Source organism: Carcharodon carcharias, chromosome 13, assembly GCF_017639515.1.
Source record: "Carcharodon carcharias isolate sCarCar2 chromosome 13, sCarCar2.pri, whole genome shotgun sequence".
NCBI lineage: Eukaryota > Metazoa > Chordata > Chondrichthyes > Lamniformes > Lamnidae > Carcharodon > Carcharodon carcharias.
Genome location: NC_054479.1, coordinates 105,423,868 through 105,438,956, shown reverse-complemented (window position 1 = coordinate 105,438,956; position 15,089 = coordinate 105,423,868). Strand labels below are relative to the sequence as shown.

The following is a 15,089-nucleotide window of genomic DNA, read 5'->3' as shown; positions in this document are numbered from 1 at the left end:
GGCGTGTGCAGGTGGCATTTTGTTTTATTTGTTCGTGGGATGTGGGCATCACCATGGCTGGGCCAGCATTTATTGCTCATCCCTAATTGCCTGAGAAGGTAGTGGTGAACTGCCTTCTTGAACTGCTGCAGCCCATGTGGTTTAGGTACACCCACAATGCTGTTAGGGAGGGAGTGGATGAATTTTCTCAATAAGGTGTTTTCTCATGGTCATTGAGAAGGCAACAGGATCATTTATCGTTTTAAACAATAGGTGATTTGTTGCTGGTGTAGCAGCTCCCCCAACATTATTTAAAAACACACAGGTTATATATTGAACTTACTGTAGATCTTCCATGATGTTGTTCAAAGTTGCCTGGAGTCTTCTCTATATTTTTGATGCTCAGTTTGACCTCATTTTGAGCCAGGGAGCTGAGCACATTAGGGCAGTGGAAGGGGGTGAGCTGCACAATGGGAAGATGGAATCTGGAGTGTGGAAGATGAAAAGGACGTAGAAATATTCAACTAAAAGTACTGGACCTCACGTGGAGTAAGGGTTTGTCTATTCCAGAATATTTTGCAGGTGGGCAGTTGCAGTGAACTGTGTTGGTCTGAAGAGTTTCTTTTGAAGTCCTGATTCTGGTTTACATTTAATAAACTGAATCTGGGAGTAATTTTTTGTCTGCACAATCCAGGTATGTCATTAGGGAACAAGAATCTTTTATGACTCCTAGTTAGACATATTTTTAAAATCGATTCTTGGGATTTGGACAAGACCAGAATTTATTGCTGATGAAGCTTATTAGAGGGCTAATAAAAGTCAAACTTTTTTTTATTCTTTCATGCATGTTGGTGTCACTGGCAAGGGCTGCATTTGTTGCTCATCCCTAATTGCCTATGAACTGAGTGGCTTGCTAGGCCATTTCAGAGGGATGTAAGAGTCAATCGCAATATATTGCGGGTCAGGAGTCACATGTAGGCCACACAAGGTGCGGATGGCAAATTTCCTTCCTGAAAGGCATTAGTGAACCAAATCAGACTTTACAGCAATCAACAATGTTTTCAGGATTGCCATTATTGACACTAGCTTTTCAATTCCAGATTACTAATTGAATGTAAATTCCACCAGTTCCCATGTTCCCAGAGCATTAGCATGGGCCTCTGGGTTACTAATCCAATGACATTACCACTATGCCCCTGTTTCCCCCAAGTCATGTTGACCACACTGGTTATGGGTCACAGGTTTCCTTCCCTAGAGGACATTAGTGTGCCAATTGGATTTTTATGATAATATGATAGCTTCATGGTCACTTTTACCAATGTTAGCTTTTTATATCCAGGTTTTTTAAAAACTGATTTTAAATTTTTAGACTTCCATGCTAGGATTGACATTTACATTCTCTGCATTACTATTCCAGACCTCTAGATTGCTAGTCCATTAATATAACGACTACACTGTTATGCCTGTGCTGATTTGTAGAGAATTGTATAGTTTTCTGTTTGTAAGCACCTTAAACTGCATTCTGGGACTTGCAGTTTTCCATGTGACATGCATTCTATGTGTCAGCACAATCCATCCAACACAAACAAAAAGTAAACTAATCACCCTTAGAAATCCCCTAGTGACTGTCTTGTGGACACCTTTGCCTATCTATCTCTCCTATGCAGTGCTATCCCAATGAGTGTAGTGGCTCAAAACAAAAACAAAAACAGAATTACCTGGAAAAACTCAGCAGGTCTGGCAGCATCGGCGGAGAAGAAAAGAGTTGACGTTTCGAGTCCTCATGACCCTTCGACAGAACTTGAGTTCGAGTCCAAGAAAGAGTTGAAATATAAGCTGGTTTAAGGTGTGTGTGTGGGGGGCGGAGAGAGAGAGAGAGAGAGAGAGAGAGAGAGAGAGAGAGGTGGAGTGGGGGTGTGGTTGTAGGGACAAACAAGCAGTGATAGAAGCAGATCATCAAAAGATGTCAACAACAATAGTATAAAAGAACACATACGTGTTAAAGTTAAAGTTGGTGATATTATCTAAATGAATGTGCTAATTAAGAATGGATGGTAGGGCACTCAAGGTATAGCTCTAGTGGGGGTGGGGAGAGCATAAAAGATGTAAAAAAAAAAAAATTTTTTTTTTTATAATGGAAATAGGTGGGAAAAGGAAAATCTATATCATTTATTGGAAAAAAAAGAAAAGGAAGGGGGAAACAGAAAGGGGGTGGGGATGGCGGAGGGAGCTCACGACCTAAAGTTGTTGAATTCAATATTCAGTCCGGATGGCTGTAAAGTGCCTAGTCGGAAGATGAGGTGTTGTTCCTCCAGTGTGCGTTGGGCTTCACTGGAACAATGCAGCAAGCCAAGGACAGACATGTGGGCAAGAGAGCAGGTTAAAATGGCAAGCGACAGGGAGGTTTGGGTCATTCTTGCGGACAGACCGCAGGTGTTCTGCAAAGCGGTCGACCAGTTTACGTTTGGTCTCTCCAATGCAGAGGAGACCGCATTGGGAGCAACGAATGCAGTAGACTAAGTTGGGGGAAATGCAAGTGAAATGCTGCTTCACTTGAAAGGAGTGTTTGGGTCCTTGGACGGTGAGGAGAGAGGAAGTGAAGGGGCAGGTGTTGCATCTTTTGCGTGGGCATGGGGTGGTGCCATAGGAGGGGGTTGAGGAGTAGGGGGTGATGGAGGAGTGGACCAGGGTGTCCCGGAGGGAGCGATCCCTATGGAATGCCGATAGTGGGGGTGAAGGGAAGATGTGTTTGGTGGTGGCATCATGCTGGAGTGTAGTGGCTTCTGACTTTCAACAGGGGAGACAGCAGATGACCTTTTAGGTCACCCTTGAGCAGCCCTGGACATTGTGGGCAGGCCTGATGCCATACCACCTCAGCCTGTGTGGCAGCAGACTGAATTGTCTGGTTGGCACCAGCAAGAACACTGGCCGACTGGCAGTGGTGAAAGTATGAATGTTGTCATCCTGAGAAAAAAGGCAGCAGGTTCATGCTCCAAGCATCCACTAGTACTCCACCAGGATAGCACCTCAGCAATCCTAGTTATCTGTTAAAAGGAATAAAATTGCTTGACTGCAGTAAGAGCTTGCATTCCCCTCTAAGCACTTAGTTCGCATCCACAATGACTGCAGGCCTCCCCGCATAACATCCTTACCAATATTCCTTCTAAGCTGCAAGGCTATGTAACCTTGCAGCAAACTGCAAGTTCCTATGTAGACCATACTCAAGTCAGCCCCTATAAATTACCCTGTATGCACTGGAGAAAATTTAAAGGGCTGCACACTTAAATAAATCACCTGTGTGCTACAAAAAAAATTAGAGGGAACATTGATGCTTGCCCTTTTCCCTTTCAGATATCCAAGTGGTATAACCTGGCCTAGCAATGGAGGAACGCTAAGAAGAGAGCAGTGATGACTGTCACTTGATTTCACACTTGCAGCTATCAGCTCTGTTACTGACGCTGCATGCACTTTAGAGGATACCAGAGGTGGAATCTGCACATGGTGAGATGCCGAGCATGAGGGAGCTGCAGCCAGGAAGAGGCGGGAAGGTGGGGGAAAGAGTAGTCCAGGGACTTTAACCCAAAATATTCTGAGTCAGAGGCAAGAGAACTACCCCCTGAGCCAGAGCTGGCACCTAAATGACTTCCTATGTGACTGTGACAAAGGTAAACTATCCCTTTTCATTCTTCTCAACCTGTTGGCAGCCTTTGACAGTTGAGCACATCATCCTCCTCCAACACCTTTCCACTGTCATCCTGCTAGGTGGCACCCTCACCTGGTTCCATTCTTATCTGTCTATCTAGAATGTCACTTGCAATGGCTTCTCTTCCTGCTCCAACGTCGTTACTCCTGGTATTCCCAAGGATGTATCCTTGGCCTCCTATTTCTGACCTACATGCTGCCATTAGTAACATCATCCTAAAGAATGTCATTAGTTTTCACATGTATGCCAATGATAACCAGCTCTACCTCATCACCGACTCTCTCGACTCCTCCACTGCTGCTAAATATTAGATTGCTTTTCTGACATTCAGTACTGGATAAACAGAAATTTACTGCTATTAAATATTGGCAAGATTGAAGCCAATGGCTCCAAAGTCCCAATGCATTGCCTCCGTGGGAATTGCCTGGGAAGTTTGAATTTTCAACTGGCAATTCTGCTCCCCCAGATCCTCCATAAAGAGTCTCCAACCCTGAATTAGAGTCGGAGGCTTCATACAGTTCCGACTTACTTACCTGAATAGGTACCCAGGAAACGTTAGACAGATTAGAACCTAGTCTATCACCTAAGTAACTACACAACTGACCCCTCCCAGTCACTCACACTGATCCTCTCAAACCCCTACCGAACCCCCATCTCCACCGACTCTCCAACTCCCCAACCCGATCTAACATGATTCGCCCCCACTGTCCAACTATCCCCCAACCCTTTGACCCTCCCCTGACCCTCTGACTGCATCCCTGACCTGAGCTCATCATCCAATTCCCCCAGGATACAAACTGACCTGACCTCACCACCTGACTACCTCCAACCCTCTGACTGCCCCCAATCTGACCTGACTAACCCCCAACTCCCTCCCTCCCGACCTGACCTGGACTCACCACCAAATTCCTCAATTTTTTTTTTTATTCATTCATAGTATGTGTGCACCTCTGGCTGGGCCAACACTTATTGCAGTTCAAAAACAGAATTACCTGGAAAAACTCAGCAGGTCTGGCAGCATCGGCGGAGAAGAAAAGAGTTGACGTTTCGAGTCCTCATGACCCTTCGACAGAACTTGAGTGAGTCCAAGAAAGAGTTGAAATATAAGCTGGTTTAAGGTGTGGGGCGGGGTGGGGGGGGGGGGGGGGGGGGGGGGGTGGTGGGGGGTGGGGGGTGGTGGTGGAAGAGAGAGAGAGAGAGAAGTGGAGGGGGCTTGGTGTGGTTGTAGGGACAAACAAGCAGTGATAGAAGCAGATCATCAAAAGATGTCACAAACAACAGAACAAAAGAACACATAGGTGTTAAAGTTGGTGATATTATCTAAACAAATGTGCTAATTAAGAATGGATGGTAGGGCACTCAAGGTACAGCTCTAGTGGGGGTGGGGAGAGCATAAAAGACTTAAAAATATTTTAAAATAATGGAAATAGGTGGGAAAAGAAAAATCTATATAATTTATTGAAAAAAAAGACAAAAGGAAGGGGGAAACAGAAAGGGGGTGGGGATGGGGGAGGGAGCTCAATTTACTGCACTTCCCTAATTGCCCTAGAGAACCGAGTGGCTTGTGTAGGGGTTCCCCTTTTCCCTCAGAAACCCTCCCCATTCTCAAACTCGTGACACCAGATTCACAAGTGTATGGCTTCAACAGAATGACCAATGAGACAAGTTTCTTCAGGTAATTCACAAATGCTTTATTGAATCACCAACAATCCCATAGCACAAAACCCAAAATTTAAAACAACCCATTCCCAGTACCCGACACAAAGTCACCATGACTTGGTTAAAACTTACAAGAACACAAGCAAAACAACATATCCTGCCCTGAAACCTTAAGAAAAAAAACCCTCAGACCAATATCACCAAGGTATGGCTGAAACAAGCTACAAGGTACAGGTAAAAAACACCAAGTTTTCACCCCAAACCTTACAAAACCCTTAGACAAATATCACTATGATTTGGTTGAAACTTATAATCCCCAACACAGCTGTCCAGTCTGTCCAGTGATAAAAACAAAAAAACTGCGGATGCTGGAAATCCAAAACAAAAACAGAATTACCTGGAAAAACTCAGCAGGTCTGGCAGCATCGACGGAGAAGAAAAGAGTTGACGTTTCGAGTCCTCATGACCCTTCGGACAGAACAGTTCTGTCGAAGGGTCATGAGGACTCGAAACGTCAACTCTTTTCTTCTCCGCCGATGCTGCCAGACCTGCTGAGTTTTTCCAGGTAATTCTGTTTTTGTTTCAGTCTGTCCAGTGTTGACTGTAGGCCTGAGTCAAGGTGACCAAACTCGGCCGTTCTTCTGACTGCAGCCTAAAGCCTTCAGGCCAATATCACTACGATATGGCTGGAAACACTTACAATCCCCAACACAGCTGGTCCTTCCGGTGAGAACTGTAGGTCCATGAACCAGGTTGATCCTTCCTGACCCTCCTTCTTGACTGCAGCCCAGATGCTCATTTCTGCTCTGCTTTAATAATAATTTAACTCAGACATGTCAAAACATATTTCCTGTTGTTCCAATGTCCCTTTAATTGAGTCCATGCAAAGTCCAGACAAATGTTATCAGCTCCTATTGGTTGAAACAATACAGGGTTTTCCATGGAAGATGTATCCAGACGAATATTATCAGTTCTCATTGTATGAGCAATTCTCCTGCTGTCTGAGGTGGCACAGTAACAGCACCTGGCTCCAAAGTTAATGAGGGTTTGAATCACCCTCCCCCAGTACTATTGTCTGTGGTGGTTGAATAATTCCCTGAGTGTATTGTACTGATGAGATGTCCTTTGTGTCATTGTACTGGGTATTCTGGACTTCTTCATCGCATTTGTTCAATGTCCAAACGCTTTTGATGAGTCACTGTGTTTTCACTAAATGTCCGAATTAACCCCTTGCTGCCTAGCCCTGTACTGCTGGCTGCAGCTTATCTTTGAAATTTATAGCTCTATAAATTTCCCAGTTGGAGGGGATTTCGATCCTACATAATTCCTCCATTTTGGAGGGCATTTAAGAGTCGGAAATAGTGGTTCTGACCCTGAATGGAAAATTCAGGTCATTGTTTGCAGTCCTCGCTCCAAACTCTGTTCCCTAGCTACCAACTCCATCCCTCTCCCTAGCAATAGTCTGAGACTAAACCAGTTTGCTTGCAAACTTTTTGTCATGTTTGATCCTGAGATGAGCCTCTGACCACATATTTCCATCTCTGTAACATTGCCTGACTTTATCTCATCACAGCTCCTCAGCAATCCTCATTCATGCCTTTATTTCCCCTAGACTTAACTATTCCAAAGCACTCCTGGGCAGGCCTCCTACAAAGTTAAAAACAGAATTACCTGGAAAAACTCAGCAGGTCTGGCAGCATCGGCGAAGAAAAAGAGCTGACGTTTCGAGTCCTCGTGACCCTTCGACAGAACTTGAGTTCGAGTCCAAGAAAGAGTTGAAATATTTCAGTTTTTTGTTTTTATCTCCTACAAAGTTTCCTCCATAAGCTTAAAGTCAACCAAACCTCTGTTGCCCATGTTCTAACTTGTACCAAGTTCCATTCACCTATCACCTATGTACTCACTGACCTACATTGGCTTCCAGTCGAGCGCATCTTGCTTTTAAAATTCCCATCCTTGTTTTCAAATCCCTGCATGGCTTCACCCCTCCCTATCACCGTAATCTCCTGCAGTCCCACAACCCACTGAGATATCTGCAATCATCCCATTCTGGCCTCTTAAGCATCCCCAATTTTAATCTCTCCATCATTGGTGGCTATGCCGTTAGTTTGTCTAGGCCTGAAACTCTTTAATACGCACTCTGCCACTCCACCAGTGCCCTTGTTGTTGCCTGTGAGTACAGACTGCTGCTGTGATGGTGGAGTTCGCAGCCAGGTCTTCTAGGCCCAGAGCTGCTCAAGGTTGGCCTTCAGGTCCACCTGAAGTTTTGTCTGCTGAAATTCAACAGCCATCTGCTAGGCCTGCAGCAGCTACTGGATTGCCACAATGTGGGAGCACTAGGACAGACAAAGGCACTGTGATTGTCAGTGTTGGAGGAAAGGTAAGGTGTGGGACTGTTGGTGAAAGGAGAATTGATGTATGGTTACTGGTATTGCACTAGGATGAGTTCTTCATAGACTACCCAGGCAGAAAGGAGTTTATCTATGCTGCCTTCTATCTTCCTTCTTACCCTCCTCCACAGCTTGCCATATAGCTAATGGCAAGGGCTGTTCACTCATAATGGCATGTTTGTGCAGCATGCAGCAGATCATGAAACTTGACACCAACTTTGCCAAGTACTTCAGGGCTTCTCCAAAACAGTCCAGGCACTGGAAGTGTTGTTTCTGTTCTATCACATTTTATGTAGAAACATGGTGCTCATTGTATGCATACATGTGCATGGGTTGCACACTGGAATCAGCAGATAGCCCTTGTTACCCAGTAGCTACCCTTTGGTTTTCCATGGTAGCTTAAATGCAGTTGGTACAATGGACTGACACAGAATGAAGGCATCACAAGTACTTCCAGGATACCAGCATTGACCTGTATAATTCATTGCCAATGGGCCTATGGTCACACACCATCCTGACTTTGAGGGATTGGAATCCCTTTTAGTTCCAGTATATGGCAGAGTTAACATGTGGTGTTTGCAAAGTGATGTGCCTGCAACCACCACATGTTGCACAGTGAGAAGCCTGCAATCTCAACTAGTAAGCTATCCACTCTCTCCACTTGCTACTTTCTGGCAAGAGAGAAGTAAATGTATTCAGCTTTATCTGAATGTTGCAAATATTTCAGCTCTAGCCTAGAAGGAGCCAAATGCATAAAAGTTCATGACCACAGTCACTGGCAATGTATTTCTTGCCCTGCTGAAATTGCAGCTATGGCAGATTTCAATGAGGACATACTGAAGCTCAGGCATCTTGCACACTGTTTCTCACTGAAGTTTAGAGAGCGAGTTGTTCCCAGAACACCATGGCTGAATATGGTCTCCGGCTGAGAGCCCTTCTCCCCATCTTCCTTGTTTCAGCAGTTTGTATTGCCTCTATTTCAAGGGACATGCCCACTAACACAGCCATGGCTCAGTGTAATGAGTTTGTGCAGAAGCCTTGAAGTTGGCAAACAGTCCTTCAGCCTGCCCCACCACACCCTGTAGACATTGGTGCCTTTTGTGGTGATGACCTTTCACATGAAAGGTCATTTAGCTGAAACATTAACTCTGTTTTACTCTCCATAGCTGCTGACCATTTCCAGAATTTTGTTTTTATTTCAGGTTTCCAGCATTTGCAGTATTTTGCTTCTGTAGTAGTGCTTCCTATAACTGTTTTAAGTTTCCAAACACTTGCTGGTTGATGGCTTCTGGCTGTTGCCACAATTCAACAACTAATCTGTAAATAGTTGGTGATCCCTTTATCTAACACTGGTGGGGGTTGTTTCTGCTGCTGAAGCTAAGTGTGAGGTTAAGAGTGTGCACCAGCTGGAGTGTTGACTCCAAAATGGTACAGCTGGTGACAAATCAGCTGACGTCATGTTTTACCTGCTCTGCATATTTTCAGCAAGTTGCACATTTCACACACAAGCTCACATCCTTACCCACATGGCATCCGGTTTGATGGCACGTGCACGACAGACACCATTTTGGAACTCTAAGGGCACTCAGTAGCTAAAAAAAGGGCAGTAACAAGTCTGATTTCTTGCCCCATGTGTCTAACGAACAAGGCATTGAAAATCCCCTCACTAGCAAGTGAAAATCAAGAAAATCAGCTTATGTGAGATATTGTCCTGTTTCAGAACTATCGCATATTAGAGTGGAAGAGCAATAAAAACATCCTGTTAGCTTTGTATATTTTGTTGTTCTTAATTCTACATGCCTAGTGTTATAAAGACATGCTTTATCAAAAACGACTTTATGGGTTTACTGGCCGAAAAGCACTAACTGAGTTTTAAAAAACTGAAACCATATTTCAATGACTTGAAACAGCAGTTTCTAGGATGGCTGAACATTTGCATGACTGTACCTTACACATTGCAAAGCTATTGGAGTTAACCTGTTTAGAAAGCTGAAAGGAGATAATTACCTTGAAGGAAAAAAAAACCAAAAATAGCATTACCTGGAAAAACTCAGCAGGTCTGGCAGCATCGGTGAAGAAGAAAAGGGTTGACGTTTCGAGTCCTCATGACCCTTCAACAGAACTTCAGAAGTTCTGTTGAAGGGTCATGAGGACTCGAAACGTCAACTCTTTTCTTCTCCGCCAATGCTGCCAGACCTGCTGAGTTTTTCCAGGTAATTCTGTTTTTGTTTTGGATTTCCAGCATCCGCAGTTTTTTGTTTTTAATTACCTTGAAGGAATGTGAATGGAATCATCTCCTAACCCATTCACAGAACATTCGGACAATCAGCTGGTGTATTCACCTGGGTGGGGTCTACACATTGTCTGGGATGATTACATCCAATGAACTCTGGCTGAGAAAGGAATTCAGTCAGCCATAATCTAATCAAGTTGAAACCATTCACCTGGGATCCACTAGTCATGACCATATTTGGGTCAATGGAAAGAGAGGATCACGTGACAAGTCAGCTAACCCTCTTTTGTGTTGAAGAAACTGCATTTCTCGGGGCCACAAAAGGACAGAAGCCAAAGAGATGCCAGAGAAACAACCAGCATGGGGCATTCTGTCTCCCTCCATTCTGCTGCAAGTTTGAGTCCTATCTGCTGATTGACCATCCACACGCCACAGGCAGTGATTTAGGAATTAACCCAGCAGTCGCTGATGCACCATTCATCAACAAATTTAAATTGTCTCAATGTTGGATCCAGAGGGACGACCGAACTTAGCTTGAAACCACCCCAGCCATCGGCCTACATGACCTGTATACCTTTCACTTTTATTGGACTCTAAAAGACTGCTTAATCTATCCTCCTTCTTTACAATTTACTGGTGGGTGTGAATGTGTGCACATGTGCGCATGAAAGTTGGAACATTTTCATTACTTTTCATTAGACTGGGTTAAGTACAATAGATACTATTCTCTTCTTTAAAAAAAACTTACACAAGGAAACCTGTCTGTGTTTGTCTTTTACAGTCACAGCACATAAACAGTTAAACATTTACTGAATTGGCAAGTACGTGCTTTAAAATAAAACCCTGTTGTGGCCAAACAAGTAGTGGGAAAAGAGAGGCATTCTAGCTCTCCTCACCTGATCGTAACACAGTAATAAATGGTGATATTACAGACCAATACTGAACACAAAAGGACACTCCTCTGTCCATTATTGTAATATAAGTGTTAATCATTGATTTTAAATAGATTAATGCTTTCATTTAGGAAGTGGACAGATGTATAATGAGCATGTTAACATTAATCAACTAACATTTTCTAGGAAATGTCATCTCACGCACCCTACCAAGTGTGAAGATTTTTAATTGCTTGATCCTGATTCTAAAACTACTCAGTAACAGCACATTTGTTCTTGATGCTAAAATAATTATATAACATCAATCATTAACCACAGATTGTCAGAATAATGTTTAAAATAAGTAAAATTGAAATTTCACAAATATTCATTTTTTTATTTAACTTGTTTGCAAAATGATCAAATAATTAAGATATTAATTTCACATTCTGATTTGGAAACTAAATATTCGGAAACTCTACATATTCTTTAATAAAAACATTTTAAAATGAAGGAAATTTGACAGGATATGTGCTCAGACAGCTTATAATAGAACTAAAAACCAAAAGGTTGCTGGAAGGAATGAACTTATCCATCTTTTCCCTTTAATTCAGTTACATAATAAAGTGGGTGAGTCATACCAACCACTTTCCCAAATTCTTAACACAAAAGATTTTCAGCTATCAAAATCACCATGTACAATATTTGCTCCATCATGGACTCTACCCAGCCAACCAATCATCAATGGAGAAACCTCCAAGTGGATAACACTCTGGTATTTGACCCAAGCACCAAGGAAAATCAAGCATATCTGTGGAATATTAGTCCAATCTTAAAACCCACTCTTGCAACTCCTCCAAAGGTAACCCAGGTATGGCCCTATCGACATATGAACCATTGCTTTCCACAGTATAATGATCATCTTAAAGAAATTAATAAACAGAGCACAAACTGCTTTTACTGGAGTTTAGTTAGCCTATCTACTATGCAACAAAGAAAACTCGCTAACCTCTAGTTTTTGTTCAAGACTTATGAACGTTGTACTCCCATCTTTCAATTTTGCAACACAGCCCTGCTTCCAGTTACATTCATTTCAAGATGTCAAGTTGTATGTCCTCTCAATTTTCTTATCTCTCTAATGAAAAAAAAGTTCAGTTCTCTGAATTTCTCATTAGACATTATGACTTTAGGTCCTTGAGTAAGCCTAAATTATGTTCTTTGAAGTCTCTCCAATGTCCTTTGGAAGTTGGTGTGCTCAGAATTATATACAATGTTATAAAACACGTCTTGGCAATGGGTTTGAAACAGGCTATTATATAGGCATCGACCTACCTGTTGATAACACTTGAGATTGACTGGATTGGATCCTTTCATACGGAGATTTAAAAAGTCCCATTCTTATCTTTTAAATGTTGCAGGTTTAGGAGCTCATGAACAGTAAATCAAATGTAAACAGGACATAACTTGTTACGAGTGCATGTTTGTTGAAATATTTAGTTTAGATTATATTGCTTTCTCCTCCAAGTTCCAAATTACACACATGAAATACAGTTCTTGGGAGTCGTCTTGGAACATTACTCTTTTATACCAGCAAGAAAATATCTATCTTTTTTCCTGCTTACAATGTCTCCTTGAAGAGATGGCAACCAATTAGGTGTTTATGCTCTAGGATTAGGCCACAAAACTTCTCTCAAATTTTGGCTAAGAATAAAAGGTTGGTCTGATCATGATGCTTCTGAAAATTCAAGACACCTGGAATTCCTTGTGGATAAACTTAAAATAAAAAAACAAACACAATACCATTCCATTTTAACTAGTTACAACATTTATGCTTTTCATCAACAAAGAAATCTAACCATCACATCTGTCCTCAAAAGTCATCATCACCAGTTGATAGGAAAGAAAAAAATTCCCAGATTAACAATTTTATTTCCAAAATATTTCCAAGAGGTCTTTATCGTATTTTTCCCTGCAGTATGATTAAAATATTAATTAAGAAAGACCGAGGAGAACTACAAAAATCACTAACAGAAAGAATCACATTAACCCTGCAAGGGTTACTAAGCATTTTTTGAAAATTCTAACAAGAATCAGAAAATATCATAGATATCTGGTTAAAATTCAATAATTCCATAATATTGTTTTCTAATACCCAGCATTGTTCCGCATATATATTTTGTGTTATATTGTGCTTTGAATTCAGTTCTGATAGAAAATATCTGAACAATCCAATGAACATGCTGTGCAGAAAAGCATTTGGCTTTGGAATTTTTTTTATAAAACCAAGGACTTAAGGTTGGATTTTACAGAGATAAATGAGTCAACTATCATCAGGAACCTGGACATGTGGGACGTCAGTAGTGACATTCCATGGGGTAGCAAATTAAGAAGCCTCCTTCTAAAGCCTTGTCCAATTAAAAACAGCGAGCAGATCAAGCAACCTACAGACTCAATCACAGGGCCTGGGGTGATTTCTAGCTGGCACAGGGATAGGTGGGCATTGATGTAAGGAGAAGACTGAGAGGTCTAACGAACTGTAAATGAGCAAAAAAAGTGTGGCCACAGCTTTCAGGCCATCATTGTGGATGGTGACCCCTCCAGGGGATGGCCTATGGCCACAGCTACAATCCTCTGGAAACAGGCTCACCAGAAGGGTGGGTGGGAAGTAAAAGGAGACCTCACTGGCCTGCTGCTGGGAGGCCACCTCCAGCCACTAAACACACTTCAGTCTCAGCTGGGGACCATCTGCTGCCAGGAAGATCCCAGCAGCGCCACCAATTTGCTCCCAAGTGGGCATTTAATTGAGCCTAGTAATTAGCCACTGAAGCTGGTGCCAGTTAGACTTCACATTCAACAACACCATTCAGAGGCAGGATTGTTTTGGCGAGCCACTCCAATGAGATCATCTCTAATTTTGCTTCCAGTCGTATCTGTGGGACTGAGAAAATTTCACCCTTAGCGTATATCAAGTAAACTGATAACACAGAGATAACAATTAGCTTTTGGAGGATAAGTGTTCGGAGTCTGGTGAGATACGGTTGTTTAAATGTTACACTTAGGGTTAATGTTGGTTCAGTGCCACTGTAAAGGTTCATTTTGACATCTTGCTAGTGTGGCCTAAAAGGGTCTTCTGCTACAAGTACTCTAACAAAGATGGAGAACCTTCATGATATTGTAGGAAACATGGAGAAGTGTTGGACTATCACAAAAAAAGATTACTTCGAGAGCGTTAAAAGAAAAAATAATGCAGTTGTTATTATGTCGGAAGAAAATAAACAATGCAAACTGGACAGTGGCAATCTGTGGTGGCCTGCATGATACAGGTCTAACTGATGGATAAGACATAACCGCAGGTTATTTTAGGCTATTCCATGGTGCAGCGCTATTCTTTGCTTGTTAATGTCATCACACCCCTAGTATCTGTACAAAATGGTGCCCATTAAACCATAAAACAATGATAACTTTAATTCCGAGACAAAAAAATATAGTCACCATTGCAGGAATAAGAAGGTTAAAATCGCCATACATTTTATGTACATAAAAATAGATTGAGAATTATATAAATTTTACTGAAGATCATTTATACTCTTAACTGTATAATAGCATAATAGCTGCATGGTATGGAAAACAGCATTGAAGCTGCAATTTGTAACAACAGTATGCTGAATAATCATCATGCATGTATGGCCAGAGAATTTGCATCATTTAGGAACATCTGGATGGATGTGCTTTAATAGCTGAATCCACTGTGACCCTGTGAAGAAATATTTGAAATAAAGCATTACAAGTCTTTTATCAGAGCAATAAATTGAATTTTAAGAGCCAAAAAACACAAACATTAAAGTCTAACAAAGTGGAGCATAACAGTAATGGTTTACGATGTTAAAAGCTGCAAACTGCTTTCCAGGAACAGTCTTGCCCAATAATTAAGCCACTAACATAGCTAATTGGGTGTCCAGATGTATTTTTGATTAGTAAGTAAAAAATTAGTAAAAGATACATCTGTTGGGGGTATGATTTCAAGTCATATTCACACTGCATAAGCAAGTGTACCTTCACTTTTTTGTGCATTTGCAGCTAAGACGGCAAGATAATAACCTGCATGCAAGTGGTTTTTGATCATTGCGTATACATGCTCTATTTTCTCGGTTACTGCTTGTTGGTGATCTGTTAAAATAGCATGGAGAAGGAGCAAAAACACTGCACTTCAACACCATGGAAACACCAGCACCATTGTCTGGAGATGGGAGCTG

At 42.0% G+C, this 15,089-nt stretch overlaps 1 protein-coding gene across 5 annotated transcripts in view; it reads right to left on the bottom strand.

Moving 5' to 3' along the window:
- Positions 1-11,212: 11,212 nt before the first annotated feature.
- The window catches only part of LOC121286230 (pendrin-like), a 66,050-nt gene continuing 62,173 nt past the window's right edge, over positions 11,213-15,089 (bottom strand). For all 5 annotated transcript variants that reach the window (XM_041203253.1, XM_041203254.1, XM_041203255.1 and 2 more), the window contains one exon: positions 11,213-14,590. In XM_041203253.1, coding sequence (XP_041059187.1) covers positions 14,567-14,590 — 24 coding nt within the window. In that variant the 3' untranslated portion in view covers positions 11,213-14,566. The remainder of the gene's footprint in view (positions 14,591-15,089) is intronic.